Below are 26,811 nucleotides of genomic sequence, written 5' to 3'. Positions count from 1 at the left end.
TATGGTTTTGAAAATATCAGCCTTACTCTTTGAGTAACACATGAGTTTCCTCAAACCTCCTGCTGTAATATTGCACTATTTTGGTATTGAATAGTGGGTGAACTGCTTAATCACTGTTCTAGTTGTATTTCTGTCAGTCATTGTTTTTTCTACTGTGTTGCCCCTCTCAGCACCTTTCATATAGCTTCCTATTTGTTAGGGACGTCTTAACTTTAAACTCTTCCTTGTTTTTAGGCAGCTCATCAGGTTGGTGAGGATGAGATAAGCCTGTCTACACTTGGGCGTGTCTATACTATTGATTTTAACTCTATGCAGCAAATAAATGAGGATACTGGAACAGCACGTGCCATTCAGCGAAAACCAAACCCTTTAGCCAATACAAACACTAGTAAGTACAGCTTAAGAGACACCTGGTGTCTCTAGCTATGGCTAACATATGCTGGATTATACAACAGTCTACTACTTAGCTAATATATTTCTTGTGGTTTCTGTGGAACATCAAGCTATTCTGACTTATGTGAATGAAGACAGCTTTACAATAAAACTCAACAGTTGAAATGTGTTCTTTTTAACATGTAAACTCTTTTCCTGGGAACTGAAAATGCATTAAATTGGGGGGGAGGTGGGGGTGTTCCTGGCTTGGGATTTTCTGAAACAGTTTTGTTCATACAGCTCTTTTATTTAATGAAGACTGTGTGAGGACTTCTTACTATCGTAGAGAAACATATAAGAAAACTGAAGAAAAAAGATACGACTCCTTGAAAGAGGAGGATTTGTGCCTACATTTTTGCCATCAGTTTGGCTTCTGGTTCTTAAATTATATCTTTTCAATGCAAGAGCTAGACTAATTCAGCTTTAAAAAAAGAAAGCAATCATCAGAGCAGAGATGCAAAGAACTATGCAGTGATTTGTTGCACAATTTCTCACAGGTGGACATTCAGAATTGAAGAAGGATGATGCTCGAGCACAACTAATGAAAGAGGACCCAGAACTGGCAAAATCCTTTATCAAAACATTGTTTGGTGTTCTTTATGAAGTATATAGTTCTTCAGCTGGACCTGCTGTTAGACACAAGTGCCTTAGAGCAATTCTTAGGATAATTTATTTTGCTGATGCTGAACTTCTGAAGGATGTGCTGAAAAACCATGCTGTTTCAAGGTGGGTTCGTTAACCATTGAGCTTACAACTCAAACTTGTCATTACTTTTTTTGAATCATCTTTTTCAGCGGAAAATTGTACTTGTAAATTATTATGTATTTATTTTGCAAAAGCTGAGGCTGCCAGCTCTTCAGGAATTTTTTGCATCTTAAATTTTTCAGTAGGTGCCAAATCTGGGTGTTCTTATTAGAAGCTTAGATTACCTATACGGCTGTGTGTACTAGTAATGTCTAATATTACCATTTACTGTTTTCCTGTTTTCTAAAACTTAACTTATAAGCCTATAAACTTTCCTGAGGGTGAGATGTCTTTTGAGGTAATACTATGTGAACAATAACAGACTCTCATGGTATTCAACTGGTAAGTTCTATTCATGAAACCTCTCCTATGTGATACACCGTAAAGTTAGGGATCTAGAAAAAAGGATGCAATTAGAAAATAAACTGACTAGTTTTTCAAAGGCAGTACAAAGTTCCACGCCACCATGTTCTTTAAAGGAAGAAAACTCTCTCTCTTACCAAGTTTTAACATGTGGCATAAAGGAAAAGTGATTTAGGCGGGAAGAGGACTTTTTCAGTCCTTTTATTTATAGCTTTTACAAAAGCACAATGAAATTTGTTTGCTTTCAGTCTCTAGTACTAGGTATGCAAGATGAACTGGCTTGATTTTATTTTTCTTTTTTTTTAAAACAACAAAAATGAAGACAAACCTAATTCTAATAAATTATCTGTTTTAGTCATATTGCCTCCATGCTGTCGAGTCAAGACCTTAAGATAGTAGTTGGAGCCCTGCAGATGGCAGAGATTTTAATGCAAAAGTTACCTGACATTTTTAGTGTTTACTTCAGAAGAGAAGGTAAATCTTGCTTTTTTTTTCCCCCTCCTCTCCACCTCCTTATTCAGTATTTTGAAAGCATATGTGTGGAGAATCCATATCCTTTCCTCCCCACTCCATTCCTGCCAAGCTGTAAAAAGTTAATACTGTTCTTGAATAATAAAGGCAAATCCATGCAAGCTATCATCATATGACTGGGGAGGAGCTGACCGAGACTCTGGAGGAGACAAGCTTGTTTTTTCTGAATCTGAAACAAGTTTGTACAGGCTTACTAGATGCTAGTCAACTTACATTTAGGCTGAAGGTGGCTTGCTGAAATTACATGGGCAGTCTTACTGGACAAAACTATTGAATCTTTGGCAGGAACTCTTTGTTATAATCTACTAGGGATTTTTGGGTTTCTTTAGCTACTGTTTGTGCTGCTGTCTTTTTTTTTTAAACTATGTAGGTTAACTTTTTCAATAAAGGGTTGAACTGCTTTTAAAACTTAATATTGATGGGTGGGGTGAGCCAATGCTGCCATAGTCAAAACAGAGGTTCTAATAACAGACTTCTACCTTTTCAAACACCTTTGTCCCCACCCCCCCTCCCAAAAAAAACCCCACAACTAAACCAACCCACCAAGCAAAGATTTCTTCTTTTACCAAGGGGTGATGCACCAAGTGAAAAACTTAGCAGAGTCTGAGGCTTTGCTGACAAGCCCACCGAAAGTATGCACTAATGGATCAGGAACACTGGGTACCACTACAACAATAAGTACTGGAACAGCCACTGCTGCCAGTAATGCAGCTGCTGATTTGGGCTCTCCCAGCTTACAACACAGCCGGGAGGATTCTTTGGATCTGAGCCCACAGGGGTAAGTGCACTACTTGTTGTGAACAAACAATTTGTGTTTTTTTTTTTTGTTTGTGCTTTGTTGTTTGTTTGTGGGGTTTTTGTGTTGGGTTTTTTTTAAAGTCTTGAGTGACATGGGCTGCTGCAATGTCATCTGCATTTTGCTGTGATATTTTCCTCTAAGGAACTAAAATGGAGTGATGTTAAAGCTATCAATGGGCAGCAGTTTTGATTCATTTTATATGAAGTGTTTAAAAAAAAAAAAAAAAAGGACTAGTGACCTGATAATTACGAAGTAATGGTATGAAACAATCCATGCTTTTTGGAGAGAGGCTGGAGAATGCCAACAGCAACAGGTGTAGTTTCATGTAACTCTTAAGGACAGAGTGATTCTTTCAGAGAAATGATAGCTATGGTGCATGGTTCCTTTCTGCTGGAGACTGGAGGAAAAAAGTAATCCTTAAGTTATTTTGTTGGAATGCAGCCACTTGGAACACTTGTAGAATGACTGTCTCTTGTAGGAATAAATTATTTTAGTGTTACACAGTTTGCCTTTATTTTAAAGGTGAAATGTTTGTCTTAATGTATTGGCATAATAAGGAAACTCACCTTAAACCAGAATTGAAATGCGTGAACTTGCGAAGTGTAGGGCTTGGTGAGTAGAAACTCCATAAATTGTTGAAAAAGTGCTTTCTGGGCTTTAATAGGGGAGGCAGGTCAAATACTATTGTCTTTTGGTGTTGATTCAGTAGAGATTTGTGGATTTTTTTTTTTCTTTTTAACTGTATTCAAACAAATGAATAACCAGGTGGTTACACAAACGAAAACATGAAAATTATGAGAAACCTTTATTCAGTGGCCCTTCTGGCTGTGTTTGGCTGCCTGCAGTAGAAGGGTGACAGCAAGCAAAACCCCTTTTTTCTGGATGGAGTAGTCACTTTGTCCTTCCAGTTAAAGTAGAATTGAGGCCCCTTCTCCCAGGGCTCATTATTCCTTTGTGTCCTCCTTGTTACGGGATGGAACTTTATTTTAATTCTTGAGGAAACAGCTGGCAGATGCATCTTAAACTGAGGGATGGGTATGTGTATAAATATGGTGGATGGAAGCGTGTTACTTATTTTTAAATTTGGACAGACGACTGAGCGATGTTCTAAAGAGAAAAAGACTGCCAAAACGAGGCCCAAGGAGACCAAAATACTCTCCTCCAAGAGATGATGACAAAGTAGACAATCAAGGTAAATCGTTCTTAAAATGTGATACTCTATCTCCTTTTAAATTTAAAAGTAAGCTTATAGGCTGTCAAAAGTACTAGCTGTAATAAACCTGTTGATTCCCTTAATTTTGTCTTTGCTTCCTCCAGCTAAAAGCCCTACAACTACTCAATCTCCTAAATCTTCCTTCTTGGCAAGTTTAAATCCTAAAACATGGGGAAGATTAAGCACACAGTCCAACAGTAATAATATTGAACCAGCACGAACAGCAGGAGTAAGTGGTCTTGCAAGGGCTGCTTCCAAGGATACCATTTCAAATAACAGGTACACACAAAAAATCAAAATACTTCTAATATGGTGTTGACTTTGAGGTGCAGCTACTTTCTTATGATAAACCATCAGATGATTAATTAGCACCTATCAAAGAAGTTTGAGCTTAACCACTGTGAAAATAACTCTGGAAGAAGAATTAAGAAATTAAGGTAGAGAAAATAACCTCTTAATAGTTTACAATGGCATGCTGGGGAAAAATTGGAGAATTGGGAAAAATGGTGCAAGAAGTATTCTGTAGAGAATAGACCTTTACTGTGTTGGAGTAAGAGGGAAGGGTTTTTGTCTGTGACTGCCGTTAAACATGGGGAAAATGATACTCTGGCTGTGTTTACTTGTAATATTGGAGTATGCAAACGCTAAGTGTGGCCGAATGCCTTTTGTGTGCTTCTTTACAGAGAAAAAATTAAGGGCTGGATTAAGGAGCAAGCCCATAAATTTGTAGAACGTTATTTTAGTTCTGAAAACATGGATGGAAGCAATCCTGCACTAAATGTATTACAGAGACTTTGCACTGCAACTGAACAACTCAACCTCCAGGTTAGAAATGGCAAACTTACTTGGAGTGGGAGTGGGAATGGAAGCTGTGGAAGTATTTAGGAGGAAGCTAGAGGAAAGCTGACCATTTTAGACAGTATGGCCAATATTTTAAGCATAGTTTTTGTTATCTTAAATGATAATACGGTGTTTCTTAACTTGCAGTGGTTTGCTTGGGATTTTTTTTTAGAATTAGTATATAAGCTCTGACACATATAACTTATGATAAATGATTAGTATTAACAAGGGTATTCTTGATTCCTAGCAATGTGTCACTTGCATACCATTTTATTTGATTTAAAAACTCTACAGTTAAGTGTTAGGAATTGACTTTATACCTAAAGAAGAACACAGTTTGTAATAAGAACTTTGGAGGTGGGGACAAGACAGAAGTAGCATTTTGTTGAAAGGGTAGAAGTAATATAGATTGGGCCAAATCTATTAGCATCTCAAGAACTTGAGCCTTGCTTCTCAGACTATTGCGATCCTTGATAGATGGTCTAAACCTGTAACTTCCAGAGTAGCTGAACAGTTGAGTTATGTTCTGTGCTTTGATGTAAGCAATCATTAAAATATGAAACTTTCCCTCGTGCTCTCTCCCACAGAGATGTCATGTAAAATATACCAATCTGAGGTGTTTTTTTAAAAACAAAACAAAACCAACTTCTGTTTGGAGCTCATCTTTATGTTGCAGGAGACAGAAATGGGATCTTGTGTTTCTCTTAAAACAGGGAAAATGTAGATGTTGCCTGTAATGTCTCTTCTTGAATAGAGAGATTGCTTACCCTCAGATTATTTGCCCTGTCAATTTTGTATTGAGTTACTATACACTCCAGACTTTCCCTTTTTTTCCCCTCCCTTTACAGCTGTTCCATGCAGTAGGAGGAAAAATAGTATTTCTTCAGCCCTTTACACCTGGGTAGTAAAATACTACCTTCATATTTTTCAGGTGGATGGTGGAACAGAGTGCCTTGTAGAAATCCGTAGCATTGTCTCGGAGTCTGATGTCTCCTCCTTTGAAATCCAGCATAGTGGGTTTGTTAAACAACTGCTGCTTTATTTGACATCTAAAAGTGAGAAAGATGCTGTAAGCAGGGATATCAGATTGAAAAGATTTCTTCATGTATTTTTTTCTTCTCCAGTAAGTTTTCTTGTTTATTGTTTTGTCATTCTTAGTTGTCTTTCGCTCAAATTGTACTTATCTGACCATCTGAGAGGTTCAGCAATGACCTTGACTTAAAGATGGAGTACGGAAGGAATGTTTTGTTATGCCTAAGCTGTCGAATACTACAACTTTCATGGGGTTCTGTGTCTTTATAGGTCATAAACTTTTTAGAATACTTTGTAATTACAGAAAATTCCATACAACATTGGAAAAAAATTCCAAAATGGCCAATTGTCTGAGTCTTGAACAACTTAAAAGTTGTTCCTGACTTTTAAGAAGCTGATATGGAAAGAGTTAGGATAGTAGTCTTATCACTTGCTTTCTTTAGTCCTAAATACTGCAAGAAACTAGATTATCCTGTTCTTAAAGTAAGAAATTTAAAGTGGAAGAGAGGAAAGTAGATAACTGCAGCTTCCATGAAGCTTCCTGCTCATGGTTAAGGGTGAATGCTTAAAATCTGTACGGCTATTCAACTGAAACCAGGAGAGAAGTGTGTTGTTTGAAAAAAGTATTTAAAAGTATTTCATAAACTTGTTATGTGTCATCTAGTAATCCTGATACTTCTGCTACTTCAAGGGAGAGCGGTGATTCTTAATTTCCTTTTTTTTTTTTTGTTTAAAAAAACAACTTGAGGTATAAATTGTTTAAGATGGATTAATTCAAGCACATAACTAAAAGACTGGAATATATTTTAGCTCCCTGGAGAAGAACCCCTTGGAAGATTAGAGCCATTAGAAAATGCACCTTTGTTGGCATTAGTCCATAAAATGAACAATTGCCTCAGTCAGATGGAACAGTTTCCTGTCAAAGTGCATGACTTCCCTAGTGGAAATGGAACAGGGAGCAGGTAAGGATTAATGCTCAGGTAATGGTTTGTTGGGAGCTTTTGTTTTCCAAGACTTGTCTCGATGCTAAAAGTTCCAAGAGGTAATGGAAACTTCTGACCCTGTTAAAGACAAAAGCAATTACACAGTTGGCTTTTTTATTCAGTGGAAGATTGAATATTTAATCAAATGTTTGCTTACCATCTTGAAACTTCTCTTGCTTAGATTGGGGGTGGATGTGTAATTTGAAATGCAGTTTTTAAATTTAAGCTTTAAACATTCAAATGTCTTCCTTGTCCCCATGTAACAAACACTGGAAAGAAATAATCTATTTATTGCTGAGACACTGATATTTTTTAGTGAAGTAATTAAGCTGCTGAGAGTTTGTATTACAGCGCTGAACTCTGTTATTCAGATAGGTTTTGTTCTCTAGGATGATAATGGATTGAGTGATAACTGTTGGCTGTCAACATGGTTTAAAATAACTGTAGATCTGCCCTGTGTCTTAAGATAAATTAAATTTGGAATCCAACTTGCTGTTTGCATTTTAAGTAACAAATTGGAGTGACTGAAAACCTATTTCTAAAATTTCTTTTCTGTACTTTTCTTTAATAAATCAACAACACTATTTTTCATTCAGTGTATAGCAGTTAGTAAGTCTATTTTAGTATAAGTTGCATATAAGTTTTGAAAGTATTTTTGAAAGAATGTGGTGCTGGCTAGAAGCTCAATTTGATTATAGTCATATTCTTGTGACTATGTAGAAATTAGGAGGGAAGGAGCATTGAAAATGAATTTTTGAAAACTATTCTTTAAAATTTGAAATGCCAAAATCTTTTGTCTCTCAGGTAGTAAGATAGTGTGGATTTTTTTTGTCACTAATTGTGACACAACATCTGTTATAGTAGATGTATTAGAGCCTCACACTATAGCATTAATCTAACTTACATTAAAATTCAGTACATGTTTTTCGTGAAAATGTTAAAATCCATAGGAATGAATGTCATACACAGATTTCTAATACTTGAAGGAATTAATTGTCTTGATACCGGCTTTTGCAAATAGTAATCTTAAAACGCTTCCTAATACGCACTATTTCTGTAAAAAGTGGGATAACTGCAAAAGTTATAAAGCTGCTAATCATAGAAGCAAAATTCTGCTATTCTTTTTGATAGAAAATTAAACATGGGAAGTCAGACTACTGCAGCATTGTTTGACTGCTAGTCTTCCTGTGGATTATGTCAATGAGGATTTTGAGGCATTGAGATTTGGTAGTCTTTCACTAGCACCTGGAAATAGAAGCAGCCCAAGACAAGAGGTTTGTGTATAAAAACGGCTAGCTTGAGTATTGATAACTTGGTGAGATGGAACATGTATATAAACTATACTTGGTGTCGTGGTTTAACCCGGCAGGCAGCCAAACACCACACAGCCGCTCGCTGTCTCCCCCACGCCCAGTGGGACAGGGAGAGAATCGGAAGGGTAAGAGTGAGAAAACTCGTGGGTTGAGATAAAGACAGTTTAATAGAACAGAAAAGGAAGGGAAAATGATGATGATAGAATATACAAAATGAGTGATGCACAATGCAATTGCTCACCACCCGCACTGGCTGATAACCAAGTAGTGATCACTACTTCCTGGAACACGCCTACCATTCATATATTGAGCGTGACGTCATATGGTATGGAATACCCTGTTGGCCAGCTGGGCCAGCTGTCCTGGCTATGCTCCCTCCCAGCCTTTTGTGCACTTGGCAGAGCATGGAAGCTGAAAGTCCTTGACCAGGAGGGTACTTAGCAACAACTAAAAACATCAGTGCGTTATCAACATTCTTTTCATACTAAATCCAAAACACAGCACTAAGAAGGAATTTAACTCTATCCCAGCTGAAACCAGGACACTTGGCAAGAAAAAACAGAGGAGCTTTCAGGTTGTCTCTTTAGGTTCTTACTAAAAACATATGAATCGATACTTGCATTTTCCACCTCCGATTCTGATCCTTATGATACTGCAGGTAAACACAGTTCCAAATCTCATATGGCATCAGCTGATCACTGAACAACTTCAGACATCAAAGATTGTCAGTATAGACCATATTGTAATGAGACTTCTGACTGGACTTTCTCTTAATCTATGTAGCTTCCATTGGAAATCTGATTTTGTCCAACTTGGATTCTGGTGTTGTTATAGAATAAAATTTTTAATCTCTTTATCCAAATCTTAGTAGCTTATTTTTAGAGAAATAGGCTGAGAAATAACACTCTGAACAAGTGAATTTGTAAACGCATGTATAAGCCTATTTTAATGCATTTTTAATGCAATTATGGTTATTAGATTCTTTGTGTAGCAACTTTTTTCACAAATTATTTTGAGTTTTTCTCTTAACAGAGGATCCCAAGCTTTAAAATTCTTCAATACACATCAATTAAAATGCCAACTGCAAAGACATCCAGACTGTGCTAATGTGAAACAGTGGAAAGGTGGACCTGTGAAGATTGATCCTCTGGCTTTGGTACAAGCCATTGAAAGATACCTTGTAGTTAGAGGTATATATATATTATACAGTCACATGTGTTTTGTTTCTTGGGATAGTCACTATTGTCAGTAGTGTAGAGTCTAAAAACCTGTGAGGATTATACTGAAGACAAATGGGAGGTACCTATAGATGTATCTTGCTCACAGGAGCAAGGGGAGGAGACTAAGGCTGCAGAGAATCTTCTGTTTTCTGGACAAACTCTTTCCTGTTGTAAACAGTTCAGTCTGAATACTAACAGAAGTATAATCTAGTTGACTGTCAGATTGGCTGTAACTTGGCATTTTTGATGCTGGATGTTGATACCGAAATTTGTTCTAACATGTCTGAACTTTACTTTTTTTAACTGATGTATTTGGGAACTGTTTTAAACAGTGGAGTTTATAAGAGTCAGAGTACAAAAGCATTGCTACATTTCATGTAAAAACAAATAAGGATATCTTTCTCCTCTCTTGCCTCAGGCTACGGAAGAGTTAGAGAAGATGATGAGGATAGTGATGATGATGGGTCAGATGAAGAAATAGATGAATCTTTGGTAAGCTTTTGCTCTGGGGGTAAAGGGAGGGAACAGTGTGGGGAGAGGCTTAAAGAAAAGCTAGCAACAAGTTTCCTAACTTGTGTGTGTGGGTGTTTTGTTTTGTTTAGGCTGCTCAATTCTTAAATTCAGGGAATGTGAGACATAGACTGCAATTTTACATTGGAGATCACTTGCTGCCATACAATATGACTGTGTATCAAGCAGTTAGGCAGTACAGTTTGCAAGCTGAGGAGGAGAGGGAGTCTACAGATGATGAAAGCAACCCATTAGGAAGAGCTGGGATTTGGACAAAAACGCATACCATTTGGTAAGTTGGCTAGAGAAATCAGGGGACAACTTCTCTGGTTTCCTAGATGTATATACATAAAAAAAAATTGGAATATATCTGTCTCTTTTTTTTAATCCCTCCAAAACTGTGAAGCTTTGAATTTCCTGATGTGCTTGAGATACTTAAATCTTAGTAAGAATTCATTGTTAGCTACTGATGTTCTTTCTAGCTCATGAGCAAAGCTGATGAACAAGAAATGGGGAATCTTAAATGACACTTGCTAGGTAGAGGGAAATCATTCTTAGTGTTAGATAACTAACCACAAACAATAGAGAATGTGTCTGCAGTCTACAAATAATGGTCAACTTCATACTAGTTTTCATAGTTGATTGCTGTGCAGGTATATGTATTCTCGGGCCATACTTTGCAAGGAGCAATATTGACCTATGACTGTGTCAAACATCTAACGTTTAGGAGTGTCATTTTCTTTCTAATATTTAAATGTGTTATGCAAAGGCAAAAAAAAAAAGAAAAAAAAGAAAAACCCCAAACAAAAACCAAAACCAACCAAACAAAAGCAACAAAAACCAAAACCACCACTTTGGTTTTTTCTCTATACCTTCTGCTTCTCTTCTTCCAGTTCATGGAGCTGGAGGGTCCCCATTTTTTTCTCCCCTATGACATACTTTACTTTTGAGGGCCTAGCTTCAAAAGCTGGATCATATCCAAATGCATTGTTCTTGTCTTTCTGCTTTTAACTCTCATTCCAAGTAAAATTCTGGTAATCAAAGAACTAACACTTTCATAACTGCTTTTGTTTCCATATAAGTTAGTATTTCACAAACATGTTTTTAACTTTTAATTACTTTTTAGGTACAAACCCGTGCGAGAGGATGAAGATGGTAATAAGGACTGTGTTGGTGGTAAAAGAGGAAGAGCACAAACTGCTCCCACGAAAACCTCCCCTAGAAATTCTAAAAAACATGATGAATTGTGGCATGGTGAGTGTGTTACCTTGCTAATATGTTATATTTGTGAAATTTCTGAAAGGATGGGGAGGAAGTGTGTTTAGAGACACCATAGTGCTTCTTCTAAAGCAAGCATAGTATAAGAAAAGTAAGCATATATTAATGTGTGTATTAAAACTAAACATAAGATACTTACTGAATTGTCTAACTGAACTGTTATAGTTAAATGAATGCTGTAACTAATACTACCTACGCTCCTGATAATTAAATCTTGGGAAGACTTCTAATTGATTTGTTTTGGTAACATAATTCTTTTTTTCCTGCTAGATGGTGTATGCCCTTCGGTATTAAATCCTCTGGAAGTTTACCTCGTATCTATTCCACCTGAAAACATAACATTTGAAGATCCCTCATTAGATGTTATTCTTCTTTTGAGAGTTTTACATGCTATCAGTCGATACTGGTATTACTTGTATGATGTGAGTAGAGCACTTATTAAATCACTTTCATACTTCATACAGACAACTCTGTCCTGAAACACCTTAAAATAGCCACCTTCCCCGTGTCCGCAGTCCCCCACCAAGACAGAATAATACAAATATTACCATCTTCCCCTACCTGTTTCTCTAACTTCTGGAAGATGAAGGCTGTAAATTCTTAGTCAATCATATCTCCTCTATAGTGTGTTAAACACATTTTCCATGCTTTTTCCTTCTTTAAGTTCAAAGAGCAACGTTATTCCTGAAAAGAAAATGAATAGTAAAAATCTACTCGGTCTTTCTTTCATGGCTTAGACTCTGTATGACCAAAGTGACAATGAAAGTTTTTTTCTTGCGATGATAAGCAAATTAGAAGCATAAAAAGACCTCTTAACATTTCTTCCAGCATTTCTTTAACTAGAAGTACATTGTTTTTATTTAACACAGAATGCAATCTGCAAGGAGATAATTCCAACCTCAGAGTTTATCAACAGTAAACTGACAGCAAAAGCAAACAGGCAGCTTCAGGATCCTTTGGTAATTATGACAGGAAACATACCAACTTGGCTGACAGAACTTGGAAAAACATGGTATGAATGACTTACTGTATAGTATTTCTAATTTGAGGTCCGTAGGCCTCTTGGCTGGGCAGCCCAGGTGCATCATATGTTACAAGGCTTTTGAAAGTGCTGAGGGAGAGTAAAATGTAGTCACAGAAGTCTTGCTAAGTTACATGGTGACACATGGATGAATGTTTACACCTATATTGCATAGTTTAAACCAAATACGGAGTGATAGACTAGCTGCAAAGTTTGGGCCACTTCTTACAGGAGTTTCTGAGCAATTTGAAGTTTTTTCATTGAAATAATAGTACTTGATTATTCAGGTCATTTTTTTTTCTCTTGTTAAACTGCTTAATGGCATTTTTGTCATACCACTACATTTATCTTAGTATATTCAATATGGTACAAAGGAAAATATTTTTTATAATTACTGATAAAATATTATAAATAGTTTTTATAAAGTTATATTCATAGTACTTTGTAGTATCTTGATACAGAGTATAAGCTGTAAACTCTTGCACTTGAAAGAATGAGAAATCAGAGTTGACATTCTTTGGATTTTTCAAGTATATTAATTGAAGCAACTTTGGTGACAATTGACTGGAAATACATACTCTAGAGAAACTATTTGGTTTTTCATGTTTAAAATAAGATCTCTAAATTTCTTCATAAACATTCGAGATAACAAATGATGAGTATGAATGTATATTCTTATACAAACATCTGTAGCAGTATTTGTTCAGTAAAACTGCCTTTTCACTTAAATGTCAGTGGAGGACTACACTGTTAACGTGCATATGCCTTTGAGAACAGTACAACTGGTAAATTAAAATAAGACGTTTCTGTGATAGTCTCTCACAGATTATTTAGTGTTTTTTGAAAATGGTGGAAGGTAGAATGCTGGTGCTGCTGTAGGCAGGTTCTCTCCCCCCCAAATATGGGAGCTTGAGCCACCTTCTCAAAATCTTTGATCTAAGTTAGATTTACTAATTGTAAAACAGGTGTGAACAAGTAAAAAAATATTTATTTTCTGATACAAACTTTGCATAGCCAAGGCATTCAAGTATTTTGAGTTATTTTTCTGGAAGAGTTAGAAGTTTTTGGAATTTTTTGTGTTCCTTCTTATATTAAATTCCATTTCTAGACTTTTGCTCATAAGCATTGTAACTAAAACTAAAGTGCATTCTGGAAGGCTTCCTTTGGAGGCTGCTTTTACTACAGTGTTTAATAAAGCACTGATTTCAGGCATACTACATTTCTACTGTATTTTAAACTAAACTATAGTCATAGATGCTAGTTGGAACCCAGCTAACTAATCCAATGCTCTTTACAGCCCATTTTTCTTTCCATTTGATACCCGTCAAATGCTGTTTTATGTAACTGCTTTTGATCGTGATCGAGCCATGCAAAGACTACTGGATACTAATCCAGAAATCAATCAATCAGATTCTCAGGATAGCAGAGTGGCACCGCGACTGGACAGGAAAAAAGTAGGTATATCTTGTTTAAAAATGGAATGAATGATCTGTTTGTTTTTATATTGTCTTTAAGAAATATCATTGTGAGCAAGATTTACTTGTAAAACTTAAGGTTTTGGTAGTATACTGACGAAGGGGAGGTTTGTTTTTAATCATTTAAAAGCCCCCGAGTAGAAAGCACAATGTCTTCTAGGTGTCTGCCACTAGGTGGCAGAAGGGGCTAGAGTATGCTACACTGCTTTCTCACATCCTGCTTAATTTTGAATTTGGGTCTTGACATAATTTCTGAAACTATAAGAATGAACTCTTAAGTTTTAGGTTACATTAGTGATATTTCCATATATTAGCTTTGTAAACCTCTGTTTTGCTTAATGTAGCATTTCAGAATAATTCAAGCAATAGATTTTAGACCCTGAAGTGTTACCTGAATAAACAAAAACGTTGTTGTATCCTGGGAGAGTATTAAACCTCCTGTCACAACATAATAAAACTGAGCTGTGACTGTTTTAAATTGAGGGAGTCTTGGGTGACTGCCCTGAGTCTGGAGAGATGTTATCTTAAACTAAGATCTGCTGTATCATGTAGATTTGCTATATGATCTTGAATACCTCTAGGGAAAAAAAAACAAGAGACGTGAGAATCTAGTTCAACTAGAATATAGCTTCCAATATGTAGGAATCCCAGTGCTGCTGCGGTGGGTTTTTTTTTGGTTTTGGGTTTTTTTTGTTTGTTTGGTGTTTGTTTTGTTTTTTGAAACCTGCCACTTTCCCTACTAGAGAATCTGCAAGGGCGGGGTTTAAGATTATTCCTTTAGGTTTCTGGATTTTGGCATTTTTATTCTGGGTTTTCTTCTCCACATATTATTTTGACGTATGTAACATCACATGACAACACTTCTCTGCTATGTTGTAGTCCTACTGCCAGATTCTTGGCAAGAGTAGTACCTATTAGTTATACTCATACAAATGTAAGCATTGGTTTTTCATTTTAAATTGAACACTTTAATTCTAGTCAGTTTTCATATAGAAGGAAGAATTATTTTATCAAAGTATAAGCTTACAAATTGTTGAACTGTGGAATTATTAGCATGGGGTGGAAAAACTTGCATAACTAATTCTTTTCCTGTTGTAACTGCCTTGGGAGCTGGGACTTACAGACATAATTTCACTACTTAAAACTTCTCTAATGTGTAGCGCACTGTGAACAGAGATGAGCTGTTGAAACAGGCAGAATCTGTGATGCAGGATCTAGGCAGTTCAAGAGCCATGTTGGAAATCCAGTATGAGAATGAAGTAAGTAATATCAATGCAGTCTAATTTAACTCCTTTTTACTGAAGATAAATACAAAAAACCTACAACTTTCATAGAATGACTTGGGCAGACTCTTGGTCCTTCCCATTGCTGGTGCCACAAAATTTTATCTATTAATTATCCCTAATTGTGATTTTTAGTTGCTAGGAGAAACTTTCTGATCTACTAAATTTCATAATCAGTCTTACTCTGCAGAGCACATTTTTTTCCTAACTCTAAGCAAACAGCTGTGTGTGTTTCTTCTATAATGTGATCATTAGGTGGTTAATACTTTTATTCCACTACTATTTCCTCTGATACGTGGTCTTTCCAAGCTGTCTCAGTCGTATTGTAAATGTTGGCGTAGTTAGGTTCTCTAGATGCTTTTTGCAATGCATTCTTCTTTATAGCCAATAATGTACTATATTTCTCAGACTAAGTGAAGATTTTGATATTTAAACTGACCTAATGGACTCATTTATTTATTTATCTCATTCCCCCTCCTCTCCCCACACCCTCCCTCCCCCGAAGGTTGGCACAGGCCTAGGCCCCACACTAGAGTTCTATGCACTTGTATCTCAGGAACTACAGAGAGCAGACTTAGGCCTTTGGAGGGGAGAAGAAGTGACTTTAGCCAATCCAAAAGGTAAATGTTTTAATACCTAAACTATCAATGTTGATCTAATATTGAATTGATTCTCAGTTGACTTTAATGACGTGAATGGCTTTGATTGAAAGAGCACCTCAGTTTGTGGTCAGGTAATATGCCTCGTGACAATGTGTGATTATCTTTGTGGTTTGTTTGGTTGTTTTTTTTTTTTTGATTTTATAAGAAGCTTTAGGTTATGGTTATCTGATAGCAGCTTTCAAACTGGTGTCTGGAATGAAACTAGCAGTGTATGTAATTGAACTTCTGTTTTTTCTTTCTTTTTCAACAGGAAGCCAGGAAGGTACCAAGTACATCCATAACCTTCAAGGCCTTTTTGCACTTCCTTTTGGTAGAACAGCCAAGCCAGCTCACATTGCAAAAGTTAAAATGAAGTTCCGCTTTCTGGGAAAACTAATGGCCAAGGCAATCATGGATTTTAGACTGGTGAGAATAAAAAGGAAAATGCGATTCTGAAGGGTTAAATGAAAATTCTAGTTCTGGCTGCATTGGGGAAAAAAATAGCATTAAGAATTGCATGGAATTATTTTCAGCTCTAGCAGTTTGGACAGGGTGGGGGGAGATGCAGCTGAGCTTTTGAGGGGAAAAGGGTAGTGTATGTTGCAGATCTTTACAGTGGATTTTGAGACCATAGTGAAAACAGGAAAAGCCATTGCCTGCCGTGTGTTGCAATCTCTCTCCAATGTTCTTTCAAGAACATTTTGGTCTTACTATTCCAGCTGCTAGCTTGATGATTGCTCTAACGTATATGCACTAGGCAGTCAATTGTGTTTTCTCGACTGTAAATTTCTCAGGTAAAAATGCTCAGACATGGTGTTTTGGTATGGGCCAGAACTATGAATTAGTAAATAGTATTCTAGATCTAGTCAAGAGATAAAATAGCAAAAGATACAGTTTTGGAAGACAGTTCAATACTAAAAGTTTCAATTTCCAGGTGGACCTTCCTCTTGGACTTCCTTTTTATAAATGGATGTTACGACAGGAAACTTCCTTGACATCGCATGACTTGTTCAGTATTGATCCAGTGGTAGCCAAATCAATATATCACCTTGAAGATATTGTAAGACAAAAGAAAAGACTTGAACAGGACAAAACACAGGTGAGGAAGTAATGCTAAGAATGGAAGAGTGCATCTTCACACACGTTTGGATTTTATGAAGTAGCCGTAATTGAGAGTGTATGATAATGCATAATACTGATGGTAATAGTGATAATGACTTCATTCTAATAAAAGGAGTAGTTCTAATGTTATTAAATCATTGTCTAGTAATTATAACACGATCTTTTTGTAATGTAGACTCTAACATTAGAAATTTATCATGGGATTCTTCTGTGTGATTAAACACAGGCTAGAAATGGCTAAAACTGCCAGATGTTTGCCTAAGGTAACTTCTCTTTTTTGTTCACTTCGAAAAGACTAACCAACTTCAATAGCAGAGGAAAAAAAAAATCTATCCTTGATTTTTGAACATTCAAAAGGTTTGGCTTTTTTTTATTAGTTGGTTTAGTAAAATTTTCTGGTTTTCTTAGGAATGCCTTTTGTGAGTTTTTTCCTCCCCCACTGAAAGCTGTATGCAGAACTGGTGTAAAGTGGCTTCATATGTGAGCATACAGGTTCTTCTATAGATACAGAGTCTTAATTTTTCAAGGTTATCTACTCTTAGCTAAAAATAGTACCATTCACTGTTGCAGAGTAGTGATAAAAGGTCTTTGGCATGCATGCTCTTTCTAGCATCCAGTGTAATTTATACTCTTAATACATCTGCTTTGTTACTAGTGAAGTTATTGCAAACTTGTGGGCCTTTGGTCCTCTTCACCTCACTGTCTCACTTTCTCTCCTTGATCACCACTTTTAATTTCCCAACAAGAGTTTGAAAAACCTGAAACCTGGTGGATGAAAGCTGAAAAATGTCAGTATGCATGCCAAATATGAATGCCATTAACTATTCTAAGGAAAAAACACAGCCTAAGAGCCTTACCATATTACACATCTCCTTCTCTTGCAGTAGTGTTTTCTAAATAAATAATATGCAGGAAGTTAAAGTAATAGCAAAATTGCTAGGAAAAAGTGTACTGTTACGATCTTTCAAGTTTATCCATTAGATAGTTTAATTTGTTTGTCTTGGATTACTGTTATGTATGAAAAACATAGAAGGAAAGCAAGGAGTACTGTAACAATATTAACAGTAATATTCTTATAGAAATGTTTACTTAGTCAAAATTGCTTTAGAAGTCATAACTTTTGGATAAGTTAATGTGAATGAATTATTCTCACTGGTTTTCATTTCCAATTTTTTAGACCAAAGAAAGTCTACAGTATGCGTTGGAGGCTTTGACTATGAATGGCTGCTCGGTGGAAGATCTGGGGCTGGACTTCACACTTCCTGGATTTCCTAATATAGAACTGAAAAAAGGGGGAAAAGATACACCAGTCACCATCCACAATTTAGAGGAGTATCTCAGAGTACGTAAAAGCAAAGCTAGGAGTAAAACTTTCTTTATTCTTTCTCACCTTGCTCCCAAGTAGTTTGTTTCCATATATATTTCAGTTCATTCTCGTGAACTGGGCACAGCAATAACTTTCCTACTGATTGCTTCTGTTCTGTACTAGCTTACTACTACAGAAAAACTGTTTGAATCCTAGTCAGTGCACCTGACTTGAAAATTTTATAGTACAAAAAAGACTGGTTTACATGTAATGAAGTCGTCAGAAGTACGGTTTTCTGGATAAAGAGTGTTGTAGTAAGTGGAGTAATTTGAGCTGTGGACTTTCAGAATCTTTTAACACGTTCCCACATCTGTGTATGATAACTAATTTGTTTGCCATAGTGATTTAGCACCCACACTTCAGTGGGCTTTGAACTGCCATAATAATAGTGAATTTTTTTGGAGTCAGACTTAAGAAAACATCAGCTCAGTTGCAAGTCAAAACCCAAAAAAACCCACAAAACCAAAACCAAACAAACAAAAAACCCAAACGATTAAAAAAAAAAGGTAAGGAACAGAGAAGAAAATAGTGCCATAATAATTCGACAGTATACCTGCATATTGATTATTCCTACGTCAGAAGGGACATAAAACCTAGAAAGACAAAAGGGTGATACTGCTGAACAAAGGTAGGAAACTGTTTCCGCATAAGAAAGCGTTAAAGGGAATAGCTTAAAAACAGCCTGGAAAAAGAGATGAGGAAAGGAAGGAAGAATGCAATATTATCATATGAAGTCATGAGTGGGGTGGTGGGGTGGAGGTAAGAATGATTGATTGCATCATGAAAAAGCCATTATTCCAATTCCTAAATAATGCATTTTCTGACAGGTTAGTCTGCTGCTAATTTCACTCTGAGGACTGTTAAGATTTTCAAGCACTGATAAGAAACTGATATCTGATATTTTGGTAGAAATGATTCAGTAAGGGGCATATAAGCTCCTGGATATCAACTGAGAACTTTGCAAAGTTATTCCATAATCTTTACAACTGAATATTGAGCAGTTGCTGTTCATCTTCCTAATTCAAGCTGTTATGCACATACCCGGTTCTCATATCTTTATTTGTTGAAAGCAAATTCTGCTAGTCAAGAATCACTTATAAAATTGAACATATTTGGACATAAAGCTGTTTGCAGACTTGCAGATGGGCAATGCCAACAACCATAGCTTGTTAGAAACAGCATTTGCAGTCTCTGTTTACTGAGGAAAGCTGAGCTTTCAGGTCTGATTTTCGTACAATTTGCAGTCAGTTTTTTTCCTTCTAGGTAACACGTATCAGGTATCAGATATGCTGAGAAAGGCTTGCAGACATCTCGGATGTCCTGTAGTTGTCCTGTTGCAGGCCTCTGGCATTGTGAAGGAAAAGCAGATCACTACAGAAAGCTTGCTTTCCGCTTCTTTCTAAAAAACTTTTGGGACTATTTTCTTTAAAGGACACTCGTGCAGTTTTTCTATCCTTGTTTTTATATGCCTTATAGAGGAGATTTAAACTAGATCCCAATGATTAGCATTGCAGATGATGTCAAGGAAATGGAAAAGATTTCAGAGAGAAAATCAGCGTCCTCTGTATCAAAAGTATGATGAATTGCAATTTAGAAGCAGTGTGTTTAACTTACCAGCTAGCCTGTACAGCTCCCTGTGGGTCAGCTGCCCTGCTCTGAAAATGTCATTTTCATTAAAATCTTGTGTGTGGATTACCATTAAAAGTAGTTTATAAAGCTAGGGTATCTTACTGTTACTCTTCATGCCTCTCCTGCAGTCATGTCATTCAACCCTCCACCTCCCTTTTTTTCCCCAAGGATGGTTCCCACAGGAGCTACTTTTATCAGAAAGTAGAACTATTTCAGCTACCAGTATAGTGAAAGTCTTTATTCTCTCTTTTTTTTTTATTTTTTTCTTCCCTCTTCTCCCCTGTACTATAAAGAAAGAGGCCAACCTGCTTGTTCTAAATTTGTGGACAAAAAGTTTCTGGAGTGCATTTTCTTGCCTAACAACTTGATCTCCTCTTTGAATCTACAAGAATACAGTGCAGCTGATTTTGCCACATGCTCCTGGTCATAAAAAGTAATCACAGTCCTAAGTCAGAAACTCTGCTGCTAGAACAGCCATAGAATATTCTACGTTATAGAACGCAGTAGAACAGCCTTCTGTGCTGCTGATGCTTACCAGCTTGCTCTTCAGTATTACAACTTGATGTGTGAAAGTAGGGGTATGTATCTTATCTGAAATTCAATGCCTGACTCTTTTAGGAAAGCTTATCGACAGATCCTAATAGGCTTTCATACCTGAGAGCTTTCTGGAACAAGTAACCCTGGGACAGGGTTAAATACTTGCTTCAGGAGCCCAGCAGTATCAGTGAGGTTTTTAAGCATATTCAGATGCATCCTTAAATGTCTTTCAAAGCTTTTCTCAGCATTCCAGGTGAGAGCTTCTAACACATTTAAAAACTAGTAGCTGTGTGTTGACAACACATCTTTTACAACCAGTCTTCATTTCCTGCTAGAGTTGAGGGTAGCCAACGCAAGTGTAATCATTGGTAGCACTAACTGACAAAAGAATCTGAACTTGGCATGCAATCTGCCATGTATAATATATTTTTTTAATTTAGTGGAGAAATACTGGCTGCAGGAGATTTAAAAGAAATTTGGTCTTGTTCGTGTCATGTCCTCTTCCCTCCCCCACAGTGATTATTGTTTCAGTATGTGCTGTCCACTTTGGAAGGTGAATTTAATCCTGAGAAGGTAACTGCAGATACAAAAACAAAACAGAAAAACACCTAAAAAGCCTAGACTATTGTCTTACTGTCTTTTGCCTTATGATTCTTACCAAATCCCAGAAACATGAAATGAAGTTACTTCTTTTTTTTTTTTCCAAGACTTTTATCAAGTCTAAAGTTACTTTTTGTAACTATATATTAGAAAAGGGGACCAATATGTTTCTGTGGGGGTAACTAATGTAATACCACCAATGATGCCCTAAGGACTTCTGTTTCTGTTGCTGAATTTTAAATGGATATCAGTGTACAGAGAGAACATCTAGGTTAGGCTTCTAAAAATATCTAATAAATGTTCAGATTTGTTTTAAAATGTTTTGTTAAATAGGATCAGTTTAACCAGCTATTCTGAATTCCATGTATTAACCTTGTTTTATCAAAAATAAAGGCAAATAAGTTGTTTAAACTCTGCATGAGGTGCATGCTTAGGTTGTTCTAAATATGGGGTTGTTTGAACTCCAAATTACTTTTGCTAATTTGAAATGACAGACCACATGAGAAAGTTGTAAAGAAAAAACCCAACAAAGTCTGTGTCATTGCAGCAGCACTGCGCTGGCACGCATGCAGCAGTATGAGCTTATGAATTACGGCAGAATGAGGCAATGCCGTAGAGCAGCTCCATGAATCAAAGTTCAAACTCTGCCACAACTACAGTGAGCATATGGCTAGGCTTCTGTAGAGTTTTTTTCTGCAGCTGTAGTCTTTTGTACAGTAGTGATCATTCCATGCTTCCTTTGTTCAAAGGACTTTTTTTTTTTTCTTTTTCTTCCCTGCAGTTGGTTATATTCTGGGCACTAAATGAAGGTGTTGCCAGACAGTTTGACTCATTCAGAGATGGATTTGAATCAGTCTTCCCCCTCAGTCATCTTCAGTACTTCTATCCTGAGGAGGTTGGTAAAGCTGTTTTTACTGATGCTTTTATAACCTTGTATCTATACGTATGGACAATCTGAACCTAGGTATGCACTGGATGCAGTGCAGTTGTGACAGAGTCTGATTACATTACGTTTCTGATGCATATTAGTAAAACTTGGTGACCTTTAAATTGCATACTTAAATGTTAAAGATTTCTGTGTTCGGCGGTCATTTATTTGATGCTTTTATTATGAACAGCTCAATTTTCTTTTAAGCTGAGTGTATCCAGCTTTTCTGAGAAAAAGTGCTTAAATTTATATATGCAGGCTCTCTATATTGGTATGGATACTTTAATTAACTCCTTGTATTGCAGTACCTCTTAGTAGCTATAAATGTGGATGCAACTTGGATGTTCTATAAAAACAAGTAGTCAGCTCTTTAGCAAAGCTTTAGACAGTAAGAGGAGTTTCAGATGAAGGGGTAAAGAATAAGGATAGTTGGTCTTGCCTTGTTCTCGCCATCCACCGTATAAATTTCCTTGTAAAATTCTTGCACTCTTAAGTGGCCTGAATTGAGACACAATTATGGTTGTCTGGACTAGAAGAAAAGAATGTTTTATTACTCTGCCTTTAGGGAGTTTATTTGAAGACTGTGCTTCCAAGGGTTTGTTTACCTTCATAAACTTACACCTTTAACTTCACGAAGAAATGTTAAGCATGCTCTGAAGCAGTGTGTTAACCAAGCCTTTGTGTTACACTCTTGTTCTTGGTGCTTTGCAATGGAGTGTCTTAAAGCTGAAATCTGTAACTGCTCATAGTGATTCTTCTTCATGCCTCTCTGTTGGTACTACTTTCAAAGAGTACCAAGACCTTTTTTTCTGCAACAAATTTAAGGCTAATAGAAGTGGCAGATTATTCTAGTTTCTCCAGTGTTTTACCGAAACTTCTCTGTTTTGTAGTATATGTGATGCTGTTTTTCTGTCTTGTCGTTGTTTGGCATGGTTTGATGCTTGCTTATGCTTGGAAATTTTAAAATACAGACACTAGTCTACTGCTAATCTACTAATGTAGTTGATCAAAGTTTAAGCCATAGGAGTAGTGTGAGATATAAGACGTCCTTTCCTTAATAGGGTATACATGTGTTCTGTTGCTGATAGCTATACAGCCATTTGAATCTTTTTACAAACCATTCCTAAATTATTACAAAAAACTTGTAAAATTCTTTTGTTCACGGACAGAACAGATAGGTGTGTCAAACCTCTGATTTTACTGATATTGGGTCTTTACAACTCCTCCTGTATCCTAGAAGGACGTCTGTAGAAGCTTTTAATGTTTTGGCTGTAGCCTGTCATGTCTGCTTGCCCAAGTGCATAGGAAGAATAGGCAAAATAATTTACATACAAAACTGCTGTCTGACAGATCCATCTCTGTCTAAGGACTTTTTTTTTTTCTTTCAAAGAAGAGCTCAGAGTTCTAAAAAGCAAGTGTAAACACACTATTCTTCCCATTCCCCTAGATTTCTTTAAAAATTGTGAGATTTCCAACAAATTAAGGCTTTTTTGGTTCTCCAGTGTAAATTGCTTATTAGGACCGTCTCTGTTCCAAGAGATATATTCAGCATTTCATGTGGTAGTGGATTGTATGCAAAGGCAAATGAGGCTGTCACTGGGACGAAGCTATTGCATTCAAAGAATTTGGGAGGATTGCTTGGGGTGACTGAGGTTGTTTTGCAGCAAGCCATTCCAGAAAGTAGAATGCTCTAATAGTAGTCAGAATGGACACTAATTGTTCTACCTCAAGTTCTAAAGGGGAAAATTTCCTTCCTTGTTTTTTAATTTTATAGTTGGAGCAGCTCTTGTGCGGCAGTAAAACAGACACTTGGGATGCAAAGACTTTAATGGAATGTTGCAGGCCAGATCACGGTTATACACATGACAGGTAATATGGTGTTGGTCTTATTAAAAAATAAATAAATACTAGCACTAGAAAATACGTATTTAAATAATTCTGACATACTGTTATTCAAGCTAAAAGAATTATATGAAATTTATTTGAAAATATTCATACTGCACTGAATATGAATCTGATGCAATTATTTTAACTATAAACAAAATAATAATACCTTGCTCTTTTCCTTCCTTAGTCGAGCAGTGAAGTATCTCTTTGAAATTCTCAGTAGCTTTGATAGTGAGCAGCAAAGACTGTTTCTTCAGTTTGTGACAGGTAGCCCCAGACTGCCTGTAGGAGGTAGGTTTTGTTTATCACATACTGCTATATATGAAATCAGTATTATTAATACATTTCAGAATAAGTGGATTATTTCAGTATAGGAAAAAATTACCTATCTGTATATTTAAGAGGTTCATACTTGTTTGACATTCCTAGTTTCAGAAGTGGCTGGGTAGACTTCAGGTAGAATTCTCAAATTTTGTGTTAATCTCATGACATTTCATTCAGTTGACTCTCTCCAGGTTTAATTTATGTTACCAGATAACCTACCGGAAGGCAAAAAATAGTTCAAAATTTAAACAAAACTGAAAACCCTTAATATTGTATTCCTTGGCTAGAGGTGCATTAAGCTATGACAACAACAAAATGATGCATTGCTACCTGGAAACAATAATCTTTTTTTCTAGAAAGGAGACAATACTAGCATAGTGATAAACTTTAATTTCTCCCCCTTTTGAATTTCAGAATTTAGATGAGAGGCAATGAGGAAAACTGAGGAATTTGCTGTCTTTGCTAGGGACCATTATAGAATACACATTTTACCGTATTCTCAGCTGAACACTTTGCAAGTAAAAACAGAATTTATGCATCTGTTCCATTACTTACATTCTTTGGGGTTTGGGGCTGTTTTCTAGTTAAAGAATTGACATTATAAGAAAGAGTTGATTCTTTTTAAAAAAATTTTTTCAGAGCTCTTTTGGGGAGAGATGGTGCAGACAGGATTGAGGGTTAGGAGTATAAAAACCTTAGCTGGAGTAAAAAAAATAAGGTACGACAGTCATAGATAACTTCTGGGAATCTTAGAAAATGTGTATGAAACCAACAAACTCTTAAAAATATTGGATTGGAATAGGTTTTTTTACAAACACAGAACACAATTAAAAGTTAGATGAGTCTAGCTTATTTCTTTTTTTTAATTCATCTTGGAAAACTAATCTACAGAAAGGATTTTAGGTGTTTTTTTAGCTTGCTACGTGGCCTTACAAAGCCATATTCTAAACTTTTAAAAATGGAGATTAAGTCATCAGTTACGAAATGCATGCTTCTGTCACTGTTAGATGTCTACAGTGTTAATTGTGGGTTTTCAAGAGAAACAACCTTATTCTGAATGTCTTTTCTCAATAATAGGCTTTCGAAGTTTGAATCCTCCGTTGACAATTGTACGCAAGACATTTGAGTCTACAGAGAATCCAGATGATTTCTTGCCCTCAGTAATGACTTGTGTGAACTATCTCAAATTGCCGGACTATTCAACTATTGAGATAATGCGTGAAAAACTCTTGATAGCTGCAAGAGAAGGGCAGCAGTCATTCCATCTTTCCTGATCACAATGACAAATGCAATGTCTGCCTGTTACAGCAAAAGAGAAACTCATGATTCTTTTCTAAATATATCACCTGAGTCAAGGAAACGTGTTACGCCTTCTTGTTGTAGAAAAACGGCTTGCAGATTATAAACAAAGACACTTGGTTGATATTCGTTAAAGGCCCCTATGGACTTAAAGTGATCAGGCCCTAAAAGTTGTTGTGACAAGGTTTCTTTAGCAAGTTCTTGTTTAAATTATCATTTATTTGATGAGTGAAGTTTTTAACTTGCTTTGCTGTGTGAAATTTAAAAAGGGATGTTTTTCCAGGCTGGAACAATAAATGTCGCTGTGCAGTTTAATACTGGGCTGTGTGTATCCATCTAGCTAAGTCTGAAGTTTTTCCTCCAAAGACAACTTTTGTACATAAGTACAGAAATTAAAATACACCATGTATTTGACGAATCTAGTTTAGTAGACTAGTTCTGTGTACCCTCACCTGCCTCTAATTTTACCCATCCTCCTGTATTGTCTGATGTGCAATTCACTTGGTTCTTTTTGTGTGCAACATTCAACAATTGTTATCTTTTGGTTAGCATGGGCATTTAACCGCTCCATGCCTCTTTCTCTGATTAAGATAATTTAAATTTTACTGAAATCAAATATATATTGTCAATATAATTCAGCCTTTGTAACTAGGTAGAACCTTTCTTATAGCATAGTTTTACTGTAGTGGTAGGATATAATGGCGACAGCCTTTACCAGTCGACGCTCTAGAGCTGTTTACACAGTGATTCAGGCAGCAAAAGCCTCTTACTAGAGGCTAGGAAGAATTACTTCTTTCATGTAGTGGAAGTCCAACAGCTTGGGCTGGCCAGTGTGTATTGTGGTAAGGCCAGAGCATTTCGAATTGATGTAAAGTTTTTTTAAAAGACAAATTAGTTGTTTCATTCCCTGTTTGAGTAAACAGTTTTCTTGTTCTTGATCTAAGCTCCTGGTTACTTTTGTAGTTTTTTTTTCCTTTTTTTTTTCCTTCCCCCTCCAGCGCTAGCTTGGAACAAACAGTTCAGCCTTTGTCTTTTGACACAGATAAAGCACCTGTAAGCAATGCTCTGTCCAACTGTTTTATGTGCTGATTTCTCAAATCTGCAATAATTTACTTCATCAGGTTAATGTTTTTACCTGAATATAAATAAAAAAGTTTGCTTCACCTTTTTGTTCATAGTTTTGTACTGTATGCATAAAGTTCAATTGTGTAAATTACTGTAATGCAAGTAAATCATCCTAAAATCTACTTGGCTAACAGCCTACAACTTGTGGATGATTTGCTACTAAAACAAGGCCTTTTAAGACCTCCAACTTAGAGGGAAATTTTTTCTTTCTATGGGTTCAAAAAACGGGCGATTACAAATATTCCTGAGATGTACCTGCTATATAGCTCATCTCTATGAAAATGTGATAGTTACTTACTTTTATTCAACTTTGAGA

General features: G+C 36.3%; 1 protein-coding gene across 17 annotated transcripts in view; it reads left to right on the top strand.

Moving 5' to 3' along the window:
* Positions 1-26,533, top strand: part of TRIP12 (thyroid hormone receptor interactor 12) — an 83,162-nt gene extending 56,629 nt beyond the window's left edge. For 13 of the 17 annotated variants that reach the window (XM_075158247.1, XM_075158239.1, XM_075158246.1 and 10 more), the window contains 25 exons: positions 235-388; positions 930-1,158; positions 1,895-2,013; positions 2,641-2,848; positions 3,961-4,061; positions 4,187-4,361; positions 4,766-4,907; positions 5,854-6,045; positions 6,765-6,916; positions 9,268-9,440; positions 9,889-9,962; positions 10,073-10,272; positions 11,107-11,234; positions 11,529-11,680; positions 12,128-12,270; positions 13,577-13,733; positions 14,915-15,013; positions 15,543-15,657; positions 15,950-16,104; positions 16,613-16,777; positions 17,978-18,142; positions 21,714-21,827; positions 23,635-23,729; positions 23,935-24,038; positions 25,149-26,533. In XM_075158247.1, coding sequence (XP_075014348.1) covers positions 235-388; positions 930-1,158; positions 1,895-2,013; positions 2,641-2,848; positions 3,961-4,061; positions 4,187-4,361; positions 4,766-4,907; positions 5,854-6,045; positions 6,765-6,916; positions 9,268-9,440; positions 9,889-9,962; positions 10,073-10,272; positions 11,107-11,234; positions 11,529-11,680; positions 12,128-12,270; positions 13,577-13,733; positions 14,915-15,013; positions 15,543-15,657; positions 15,950-16,104; positions 16,613-16,777; positions 17,978-18,142; positions 21,714-21,827; positions 23,635-23,729; positions 23,935-24,038; positions 25,149-25,345 — 3,708 coding nt within the window. In that variant the 3' untranslated portion in view covers positions 25,346-26,533. Of the gene's footprint in view, positions 1-234; positions 389-929; positions 1,159-1,894; positions 2,014-2,640; positions 2,849-3,960; positions 4,062-4,186; positions 4,362-4,765; positions 4,908-5,853; positions 6,046-6,764; positions 6,917-8,068; positions 8,212-9,267; positions 9,441-9,888; positions 9,963-10,072; positions 10,273-11,106; positions 11,235-11,528; positions 11,681-12,127; positions 12,271-13,576; positions 13,734-14,914; positions 15,014-15,542; positions 15,658-15,949; positions 16,105-16,612; positions 16,778-17,977; positions 18,143-21,713; positions 21,828-23,634; positions 23,730-23,934; positions 24,039-25,148 lie in introns of those variants that run through there. The other 4 variants (XM_075158251.1, XM_075158242.1, XM_075158244.1 and 1 more) reach the window with 3 other exon arrangements.
* The last annotated feature ends 278 nt before the right edge of the window (positions 26,534-26,811 follow it).

This window comes from Calonectris borealis, chromosome 9 (assembly GCF_964195595.1).
Source record: "Calonectris borealis chromosome 9, bCalBor7.hap1.2, whole genome shotgun sequence".
NCBI classification, from domain to species: Eukaryota; Metazoa; Chordata; class Aves; order Procellariiformes; family Procellariidae; genus Calonectris; species Calonectris borealis.
Note: the sequence above shows the minus strand (reverse complement) of the source record. Positions and strands in the feature narration are given on the sequence as shown.